This window comes from Oncorhynchus gorbuscha, linkage group LG07 (genome assembly GCF_021184085.1).
Source record: "Oncorhynchus gorbuscha isolate QuinsamMale2020 ecotype Even-year linkage group LG07, OgorEven_v1.0, whole genome shotgun sequence".
In the NCBI taxonomy this organism is placed as follows: domain Eukaryota; kingdom Metazoa; phylum Chordata; class Actinopteri; order Salmoniformes; family Salmonidae; genus Oncorhynchus; species Oncorhynchus gorbuscha.
This window is the reverse complement of record NC_060179.1, coordinates 29,981,956-29,992,989: the sequence shown is the minus strand read 5'-3', so window position 1 is coordinate 29,992,989 and position 11,034 is coordinate 29,981,956. Positions and strand designations below refer to the sequence as shown.

General features: G+C 43.3%; 1 protein-coding gene across 9 annotated transcripts; it reads left to right on the top strand.

Annotated features, from left to right (window-relative positions):
• The first annotated feature begins 366 nt into the window (after positions 1-366).
• LOC124039769 lies at positions 367-11,020 on the top strand. Of its 9 annotated transcripts, none has more exons than XM_046356122.1 (12): positions 367-557; positions 1,725-1,781; positions 1,895-2,147; positions 2,582-3,280; positions 3,408-3,602; positions 5,688-5,975; positions 6,100-6,185; positions 6,315-6,421; positions 6,691-6,834; positions 7,144-7,266; positions 7,937-8,206; positions 9,937-11,020. In XM_046356122.1, exons 3-12 carry the CDS (start codon positions 1,993-1,995, stop codon positions 10,150-10,152), a joined length of 2,283 nt encoding a protein of 760 aa, XP_046212078.1. In that variant the 5' UTR covers positions 367-557; positions 1,725-1,781; positions 1,895-1,992; the 3' UTR covers positions 10,153-11,020. The 9 variants fall into 9 exon arrangements, with proteins under 9 accessions (XP_046212078.1, XP_046212075.1, XP_046212079.1 ...); XM_046356119.1 differs by having other exon boundaries at positions 1,725-1,811; XM_046356123.1 differs by having other exon boundaries at positions 367-569; positions 1,725-1,811.
• The last annotated feature ends 14 nt before the right edge of the window (positions 11,021-11,034 follow it).

Genomic DNA, 11,034 nt, shown 5'->3' with positions numbered 1-11,034 from the left:
CAATCGGCTGTGATTGGGAGTCCCGTAGGGCGGCACTCAATTGGCCCAGCGTTGTCCGGGTTTGGCCGGTGTAGGCCGTCAATGTAAATAAGAATTTGTTCTTAACCGACTTGCCTAGGTAAATAAAGGTTGAAAAAAAGTGTCGTTTTTACTTTCGGTTTTGTACACCAGCTTCAAACCACTAAAAATACAATATTTTGCATTATGGATAATATACTTCACAGCGGTTTAAATGGTACAATGATTCTCTATGCAATGACTGCTTTTTTGTCACATGAAATTAGGCAAACTATTAGAATTTTAGCAACCAGGAAAAGGCGGAGCGATTTCTGCATATTTCACCTTAAGCAGACCGGAACTGTGACCTTTTTTTCAATGGTAAAATGCTGAGTATGACATCTTCATATATCAAACATCTTTGTTGTATATGTTGAACTGTCAAACACCCCCCATTCCAGCAGAACGACGTTTATCAACTGGTTGCTGTATTTCACAACAAGTGGGACAACTGTAAAACTATATTTTGAAACCGTGTACAGCAGCAGTCTGCGTTGAAAGTAAGTAGACATGTGAGTGTCGAATGTACGTCGTTCATGTATATATCCTTACCATTATGCTGTGTGTATGTTGGCCAAGAATCACATTTTTCAGACCTGAGCTGTCAAGAGTTTCAGTCCAAAATATGAAACTGTCGTGCGCTAAACTTCCTGCGTATGCAGCTATTTTGTCTCGAGCGCATGCTGCTTGTAACATTGTAGGACACTGTTATTATTAGTCTGCAAGCTTAGCTGTGCTACAATGTTGGAAGGAATAACGGATAACCCTTATCCTAGCGTTCTCACAACAAATTATATGTAACGTTTTCCAAGAAATATACGTCACAACATTTGTCATAAAATCTGATGGCTCGCTACACTATACATTTCTTGCTGTTGGAAGACACACCCTCCACATTTATTTATTGTACTTCCGTGCATCGGACGGGGTGGCACAAGCGTTGATCACGCCAGTCAGTTGAATTGGCTAAACAACATTCTCACGTTTCGAGGAGCGTCTATGACAGCCTAGCCGTGAATGATACAGTATGTTGTGTCTTTTCTGAAAATGTATCGAAACCGAAGGGTAATCGCAGCACCGGATTGTGGTAAACAACCAACATCAAGGTGAGGTGCCGCTATTGCTCTTCGGTGTTTGCTTTACGGGATCCTTGGGACGGCCCTACTCAATTGAAGTGGAAGTTTAAAATTGTAAGGGGGGTATGGACCTCCCAAGGATCCAGTGTTTGCACAGACCGTTTATTTTCACTCTCACAGCCGCCTGCGGAGACGAGTCCTAATAGCGCATGCGCCTTTTTTTGTATATATATTTTTTTCCCCTTGTAAAAAAGTGATTTGCATGCCATTGCTCCTCATGTAATTTTAGTCAGTATACATATATTCCAGTCAGTATAAAGATGTAGGCTACTTCATACAAGGGTGAAATAAATAGGAAATCTAATGTTGAATTTCACTGCATGTCAGTGGAGGCTGGTGGGAGGAGCTAAAGGAGGACAGCCTCATTGTCAGGGCTGGAATAGTGTTAATGGAGCAGAGTAAAACATGTGGTTTCCATATGTTTGATGTGTTCAATACCGTTCCATATATTACATTCCAGTCAATTCAGTGAGCCCGTCCTCCTGTAGCCCATCCCACCAGCCTCTGCTGTATGTTCTCTTTTGCTCATAGGACCAACAATACATCCTGACGCTACAGTATGGCCTGGGCTCTCACAGCATGGAATTGGTATCCTCTCTCTGTCCTATAGATTTTTAGGTCAGGTTTTTTTACAAATGCTCTGAACAGTTTGTAATGGACCTAAAATCTCTATTTCTGAATAAGCTCCTCCAATTCACCAGGGTAGGAACCAAGACTCTGTGGATTTCAGAGTAACGTTACAACATTTTACCCAAGACCTACTTTCGAGAGGCAGACGGTGTGCATTGTCTAAGTGGGAATGGGAAACTGGTGTTGTCCTGCTGCTAGTCCCTGTGACAATGTGGAGGAAATAAGTGGGTTACTTCACGGGGGTGTCGAGGTTCCAGCATCCTCATCAGAATGTGGAGAGGTCGCTGGATTCCACAATGGTTCCGAAGAAGATTCTGAAGTGAGGTAAGATTATGACTCAACACTGCCATTGGTTACCTAATTAAATCAGTCATTGATTGGACTGCAATCAAAACCCACTGTGCAAAAACTGGTTGAATCAACATCGTTTCCAGGTAATTTCAACCCCCATAAACAATGTGATGACATTGAAACGATGTGGAAAACTGATTTGATTTGCAAAAAATCATCAACATAAGGACATTTTGTATTTGATTCCGTTCAACTTTTAACCTAAATAGTTAGTTGACAACTCAACCAAATGTAAATCTAAACTGGACGTTGAACTGACGTCTGTGCCCAGTGGGAACACACTACTTGAATTAGCAAGTCAAACCATTGGCAAACACATGAAGCACTTGTAATCTTTCATACTTTTGCCTTGTAGTACATGTATTTTGAAACATGTTAGTTTTATTTCCATGGATGATTTGTCGCAGGAAAGCGGGAGGAGATGATGCAGAGGACAAGAAAGACAAAAGGGTGGCTGTTGTGACTGTGCAGGTGTGCTGTAGTGTCCCTCCCAAAACCAATGGAAAGGAAGACATTGCCCAGCCCCAGACTATAGAGAAGAATGGACTCCTCCAGACAGAAGACAGACAGGCTGAGGAGCCGTCTCCCAACACAGGCACTGGACTCATAGCAAACTCCATCCTTACAGCACTGGACAAAAGCATTGAGGATACAGCCACAGAGAGCACAAATGTAGAAGCTCAGATATGCACTTCAGATCCTCCCCAGGGTCCCCATAAGGAAGAGGTGCAAGGACGAGGAGATGCAGAGAAGGTCCTGGCTGAGATAGATGTAGCTGTACTTGCTGAGCAGACCTCCACTGTGGTCCAGAATGAACACTCAGATAATATAACAGTTACACCTGATGCTAAGGACAAATGCCCTGAAGCCTTTGCTCCCAAAGCTGAGATACCAGTAGAATCAATTACCTCTGAAACTGTGGATGAGGATTCAACAATACCCCTACACAATGCGGTGGCTGTACTGTCAGAGCCAGAGAAGTGTTGTCTTGGCACTGTGGTGGTCACATCTCTCCCAGACTCCCAGCTGACCCCACCAGAGGCCTGTGAGAAGGCAGCATCTACCGACAGTGTCCCTCACCTGCCCTCATCTCCATCTCCCACTATGTAAGTCAAACGTCTATGGCTAAGATGGCTGTAGCTTTAGTTCAAACCATTGGGATTTCTGGGTGACTCTTTGTGTATTCACAGTGGGCATTACATACATCTTTCCTCCCTGTCCCCTCATGTATAGCACTGTGATAAAGGGGGTTGATGGTAAAGAGAATAGGAGCTCTGTAGCGCACCTGAATGACAGTCCACAGGATCCTGAGGCTTCTCCAGCTTTAACAGGAGCTACGGAGCCCACACAGAATGGTCTGGTTCCCCAAAACCTCACTGGACTGGTGGAGGAACCAGTGAGAATGAGTCCATCTGGGACCAGCAAGAGGTGAGTGGACTAATATTTACAATGGAAATGTTTGTTATCACAACTTGTTGAAATAAACTGAATGATATAAACTGTAAAAAATATATTTTGTATTGTAATTTATTTTGCCACCGTTAGGGGGCATCCAAAGATCATAAAAAGAATATCACACAACGGAATTGTGCAGGTGTGCTTTCAACCATCTATCTCTGTGATGTAATACGAAAAGAATGCAGTCCTTAATTTCCTAAAAGTTAAGCAAAAAATGACCATGATTAATAGTGAAATGAGTTTGAGTGATAGGAATTAATTACTCTTGAGTGGTCCACATTACTGTTCTCCTCCACACCTTTGGCATCTCAGCGTTATATTGTGTAATTTGATCTATGTTCCATACTGTTTCCTGCTGTGAACATAAACTCAGCAAAAAGAAACGTCCTCTCACTCTCAACTGTTTATTTTCAGCAAACTTAACATGTGTAAATATTTGTATGAACATAAGATTCAACAACTGAGACATAAACTGAACAAGTTCCACAGACATGTGACTAACAAGTGGAATAATGTCTCCCTGAACAAAGGGAGGGGGGGGGGGGTCAAAGTCAAAATTAACAGTCAGTATCTGGTGCATTAAGTACTGCAATGCATCTCCTCCTTATGGACTGCACCAGATTTGCCAGTTCTTGCTGTGAGATGTTACCCCACTCTTCCATCAAGGCACCTGCAAGTTTCCGGACATTTCTGGGGCGAATGGCCCTAGCCCTCATCCTCCGATCCAACAAGTCCCAGACGTGCTCAATGGGATTGAGTTCTGGGCTCTTCACTGGCCATGGCAGAACACTGACATTCCTGTCTTGCATGAAATCACACACAGAACGAACAGTATGGCTGGTGGCATTGTCATGCTGGAGGGTCATGTCAGGATGAGCCTGCAGGAAGGGTACCACATGAGGGAGGAGGATGTCTTCTCTGTAACGCACAGCGTTGAGATTGCCTGCAACGAAAACCAGCTCAGTCCAATGATGCTGTGACACACCTCCCCAGACCATGACGGACCCTCCACCTCCAAATCCATCCCGCTCCAGAGTACAGGCCTCGACGTAATGCTCATGCCTTCGACAATAAACGCAAATCCGTCCATCACTCCTGGTGAGACAAAATCGCGACTCGTCAGTGAAGAGCACTTTTTGCCTGTCCTGTCTGGTCCAGTGACTGTGGGTTTGTACACATAGGCGGCATTGTTGCCGGTGATGTCTGGTGAGGACCTGCCTAGCCCCAGGCCTACAAGCCCTCAGTCCACCCTCCCTCAGCCTATTGTGGACATTCTGAGCACTGATGGAGGGATTGTGCATTCCTGGTATAATTCGGGCAGTTGTTGTTGCCATCCTGTACCTGTCCCGCAGGTGTGAAGTTTGGATGTACCGATCCTGTGTGCAGGTGTTCATTACACGTGGTCTGTCACTGCGAGGACGATCAGCTGTCCATCCTGTCTCAGTGTAGCGCTGTCTTAGGCGTCTCACAGTATGGACATTGCAGTAGATTGCCCTGGCCACATCTGCAGTCCTCATGCCTCCTTGCAGCATGCCTAAGGCACGTTCATACAGATGAGCAGGGACCCTGGGCATCTTTATTTTGGTGTTTTTCTAGAGTCAGTAGAAAGGACACTAAAGAGGCCTAAGTTTTCATAACGGTGACCTTAATTGCCTACCGTCTGTAAGCTGTTAGTGTCTTAACGACTGTTCCACAGGTGCATGTTCATTTAATTGTTTATGGTTCATTGAACAAGCATGGGGAAACAGTGTTTAAACCCTTCACAATGAATATCTGTGAAGTTATTTGGATTTTTACCAATGATCTTTGAAAGACAGGGTCCTGAAAAGGGGACGTTTCTTTTTGTTGCTGAGTTTAGATGATTCCTCACAAGGTAGATCAAAGTGTCGTCTTCTACAGTTAGAATGGTACTAACATTGTGGCTCGCCTGAGGCCAGTGTACGAGAGGAATGTGGTGTAAGAACATAAGACCATGACAGTAGAGATGTTCTTCTCTTGACGTGAAGTGCAAACGTATGCAATTCACAGAATGGCTTTCTCGACTTCTCTCTCCAGTCAAAACTCCTGTGAACAAGCGAAGGAAGGTACCCAGGGTGGATTGGTTGAAGTCCCATCTTTGGAAGACATCTTAGATGAAGGAGCGGAGGAAGAAGTGCCAGAAACAAAGGAACAGGAGGATGAGGAGATGGAGAGTGCTGCTGCAGGGGCCATGACAGGGGATGAGACTGGAGGGGAGGAGGCCCTAAAAGGAGAGGCCCATCAGAGGCCCAGCACCTCTGCTGATTTGGAGGTGTTACAAGTGAGGGAAGAAGATGGTACTGCTGGGGATGATCTGGGAGTTAGGTTTGTCAATGTCTCTCTTTGTACCTTAGAACTGACTGCAGATCAGTGTCACATAATTGAACCAAAATGATCTTCTATTCTTTGACATGTTAATAATAACATCAACTGTCATCCACTTTTTTAGCGAGGAAGACCTGTATCGAGGAGCTGAAGAGCTCCCCCAGGGGCCAGTTAAACATGCAGGCCCGGAGCCATTGTTTGAAATCACGCGTCAGTCAATTTCAGATAATTTCCTTTTTACCAGAACACCAGTGTGTCCTTTAATGGTATACCCACAAATGTTTTGATTCAATAATTAGTATTCTCTTTCTCACTTTTTCTCTTCTCTCCCTATCTCAGTTCCAAAGGTTGAGGACCGATGCAGTCTGGAGCCAATGGTGGATATTATGTCCTACAGTGAGAGAGAGTGGAAGGGAAACACTGCCAAAAGTACCCTTATTAGAAAGGTCAGTTGATTAGCCAGTTACTATGATCTTATATTTTAAAAAGGAAATATGGGATTGGTTCCTTCATTTATGGACCTTTTTAAAGATGGAATCCGGAGTAGGGTGAAACGGCACCCCTGACCTCCCCCAACACTGCTGCTGTTGTTGCAGAGCAGAGGAGAGACTGCGTTGTTGTTTTTCAAATACCAGATTGTCCCATTTTAAGATTAATATTTAGGACATTCTTACAAGATGATTCATACTAGTTTGCTCTTCCTGTCTGGTCCCAGGGTTACACTGAGCTGTCTCAGAGGTTTGGGAGCCTGAGACGGGTGAGAGGAGATAACTACTGTGCCCTCCGAGCCACTCTGTTCCAGGTGCTCTCCACCAGCACCCAGCTGCCTGTCTGGCTGCAGGACGAACACATTTCTACGGTACACCATGCTTGCATAACTAACGCTGTGTACGCTCTAAAACTTGTATATAAGTCATTAGGCCTCATACTGTCTATACCTACGACCCCAGTACCATGGACATTAGCTGCCTGATGGTCAGTATGGCTTGCCGTTATAATCTAATGTGTCTTGGTCACATTCATTAGTGCACACCGTAGCTAAACATTTTGCAATGGAAAACAAAAATGTGCATTTCTTATTAGACAAGTTCAAGGATGTCCCTCTCCATTTTAATCAGTTTCTATCTGTTTGGTGCATAATGAATACAACCCTGTTTCTTCTCCACAGTGGCTGGAGGAGCTGGAATGCCTGATTGGCCAGTGGATGTTCCCCTCAGAGTGCAGACAGAGGGAGGGAAGCGAAAATGCCGCCCAACAGCTCAAACGCTACATGGAACTCCTCCAGAACAGGGTACCGCCCGTGCCTTCCTTACCCAGCCCTATGTACTGTACACGTTGTACTGTATTTAAGACGGAAACACCAATGTCTTTTCCCAGACTTTGAATGGAGACGTAGCTGATTCCCAAACCTTATGGTTGTAATTATGACCACATGGGAGGGTGTTTTTAATGGCAGTTTTAGAGTAGTTTGTGGTGTACTGCGCTGACTGTACCCTCCCTTGCAGATTGCTGTGTTTTATTGAAGCAGCCTGATATTAAACAGGAGACGGGATAGATTGATCGCCAGTCTTCAGGAAACAGTTTAATACCTATCTGTGGAAAGTAGACTGTATCGCAACGTGAGACCTCTGGCTGGCAGCAAACAGCCTATTCCACCTCTGGAGGAACTCTGTTCTTGATTAGACTTCAAAGACTTCTCCCTCTGTCATTAGATGGTTGGTAGCTGTACCCTAATGCCACCAACTAATGGGAAAATTGTGTATACTGTCACCTTCATATTATGGTGACAACTGACTGACACTGAAGTCATGAATTGCAAGATAAGAGCAGTATGACATCCAGCCATAAAATGTTGACGGTGTGTGAATTGCGGTTGAGAAAATAGCAATAATTCAATGTATATGATTTCCAGCCATGGTGGTGATGACAGTATGTGGTGTGTGTGTGTGTGTTGTGCCCAGTGGCAGGCGGCGGTGGGCTGCTCCAGTGCGGAGGAGAGACTGTGTCTGTGTGAGCGTGTGTTCCAGGGAGGGGAGGAGGAGCTGGGCCTGCTGGAAGCCCTGAAGCTCCTCATGCTGGGCCAGGCCGTGGAACTCCACACCACCATGCAAGAGGGAGGAGACGTGCCCGTCTTCTGCTGGCTTCTCTACGCACGCGACTCTTCCGACTGCCCCCGCAGCTTCCTGTCCAACCACCTGAGCCACGTGGGATTCAGCGGGGGGCTGGAGCAGGTGAGCAGCAGGTTGCTGTGGCAACGTAACACACAAACATGGTCCCGTCCCCTGTTCAAATGAACATGCATTAATACTTCTAGATATACATAAGCCCAAACACTTTCTCTAATAGGGTTTTCATAGGCATCAATTAAATATCTTTCAGTGTTGGAGTAGGGAACTAAATGTAGTTCAACTTGTCATTTAACTACATTTTGCAGTAGCTTGGTGGTAGTTGACCTAAATAAAATGTTTAGGTTTTTCAGTAGTTAAGGACTTTCTTGCCATGTAGAGGTGCAGCTAACTACTGGAACTACACACTTTTTGCAAAAAGAAAAATTATGGATGAAGTTGACGTTCGTTCTTTTTCATCATCAGACCTGCCCAATTCTCTTAAAACAGTCTTTGTTTAATAGACTAATCTGAGAATTCTGTTCTCGCAATTTGTACTCTGACATTTCAGATTTTCATACTACAATTTTTCAAAGTACTTTGGATGTTGTGAACTACTTTTTCAAAGTAACTGTAGTTAAGTAAGCTATATATATATATATATATATATATATATATATATATATATATATATATATATATATATATATATATATATATATATATATATATATATATATATATATATATATATATATATATATATATATATATATATACACACACATTTGTTTAAGCTGCAATATGTACCTTTTTGGGCGACCTGACCAAATTCATAGAGAAATTGTATTTGTTTCATTAGTCCATTGTTGATAGTCCCAAAATGTTTTGCTTGTCAAAGTTTCAAGATATGCCACTTTCAAAATACAGAGATCTGACCCGTATGATGCTGCATTTTGCATCATCATACGTATCAGATTTCTGTATTTTGAAAGTTGCATATCTTGAAACTTTGACAAGCAAAACATTTTGGGACTATCAACAATGGACTAATGAAACAAATACCAAAATAGCTTTGGGGTGGAATTTTCCTTTTTACGGGTAGCTTTTGTGTAGCTTAACTTCTTCCAGTGTGAAGTAATTGGTAGCGTGGGAATTTTTTTTTGCCCCAACACTGCAGCCTTTCCTGGCAGTTAAACAGTGGTAAACCAGGATCTTTTAGCTGGACTTCTCCCATCCAAACCCATAGAGGTACCATTTAACCGGTAGTCATAATCAGTGCTGAGCAAAACAAGAGGATACAATAGGATGGGTGTGTTTTTGCTTTCCCACAAACCAAACCTTGAAGTCTAACATGCACACACTTGCACTGTACCATCTGTTCTTCTGTCCTCAACAGCAGTTCAGCCTAAGCCTCGGGGTCTTTCTGGATTGTTCAGTGACTCTTGGGAAGGTCAGAGCAGGCCAGAGATTAACATTTGAGTTTAGATTTGAAGCTTAGCATCAACGACAGAGCAGTATCTCAGGGAAGAATGTATAACATAGTATGGGCTCGATTCAATTCCGAGCTATAGCGCAATAGAATAAGGCAAGGTTCCCGCGTTCGGAGACTGCAATATGTCGGCTCAATCGGAAATGACTTTGATTTAACTCGCGCTATAGCGTTCAACTGATCCGAATAAACCAATATTCGAGCCCTGGAACTTTTAAGAGGCTTCTACAGATAATGTAATTTTCAAAGTCCTTAAACAATGGTTCCAATACACCCACTAACTCTCAATACCCAATTTTTAAAACCATAATGATGTTCTAAATATAAAGCGTCAACTCCCTATCTCATTGGTTCCTGAGTGTAGGTGGAGATGTTTCTGCTGGGGTATGCCTTGCAGTGCACCATCCAAGTCTACAGGCTGTACATGGCACACACAGAGGAGTTTATCACCTATTTTCCCGACGACCATAAGGAAGACTGGCCCTGTGTATGTCTGGTCACAGAGGATGACCGGCACTACAATGTCCCAGTGGGCCAGCCCAATGGACTCCAGGTCCCAGAAGACCTCAATGCAAGCTGATTGGACTCAAAGTCCCTGATTTGCCACTGAAGAAGCTGCTCATGGCAGGCAGAACAGAAAGCACTCATGTTGACTGAGTGAACACTGAACATATTCCTGCCTATTGACATTATGGCCCCATTTACACCTGTTAGAAAAATAGCTTTTGGAATCTGACTAGAACTGATGATTAAATAGATATCAGATCATTTTTTTTAACAGCAGGTGTAAATGGGTACTAAAACACCCATAAAGGGTGAGAGCAGAGTAGGCAGAGGTCAATTCCTCACAGCACATTTTAGCCCTGTTTGACACTGAAACCATGACCTTGAATCAATTTTAGCTACCAGTTAGTTATTGGTACTTAAATTTAGAAGTTTATTTTTTATGTAACTCATGAAATACACAATTTTATTTTAAGGTTAGCAGTAACTGCATTTTTAGAGATGGGTTAACTGGAGTACAGGAAGTTTGTTTGATAATTTGTCCCTGCGTCAGTGGCATGCCAGGTCTCTGCTTGCTGCCATACGCTCAGGTAAAAGTGTGGTATTATTTCAAAATGTAACATGCTGCCTTTAACCAAGGTGCTCTTGGAGAAAATGCATTGTGCCAATGTTGTTGCAAAATCCAGATACTGGCAACAGTTTCCTGGTTCATTGTCAAACCAGCAGCCTCTGAGTTGGGTTCTACATATGAAGCCTGGCCTGGTCCTCCATGTTGCCTTAAGTCATTTATGCACAATATGGGTGAACATTGGTTGCTGCCTGGAGACCATTTTGGTTTTAAAAAAATGTAAAAAAGCTAACACTGATTATACCACTTGGGTAAACACTTTTGTGCAGTATGATTGCAGAGTTTAAGGAAATAAAATAAATATTTTCAAAATAAATTCTCACTACGTGT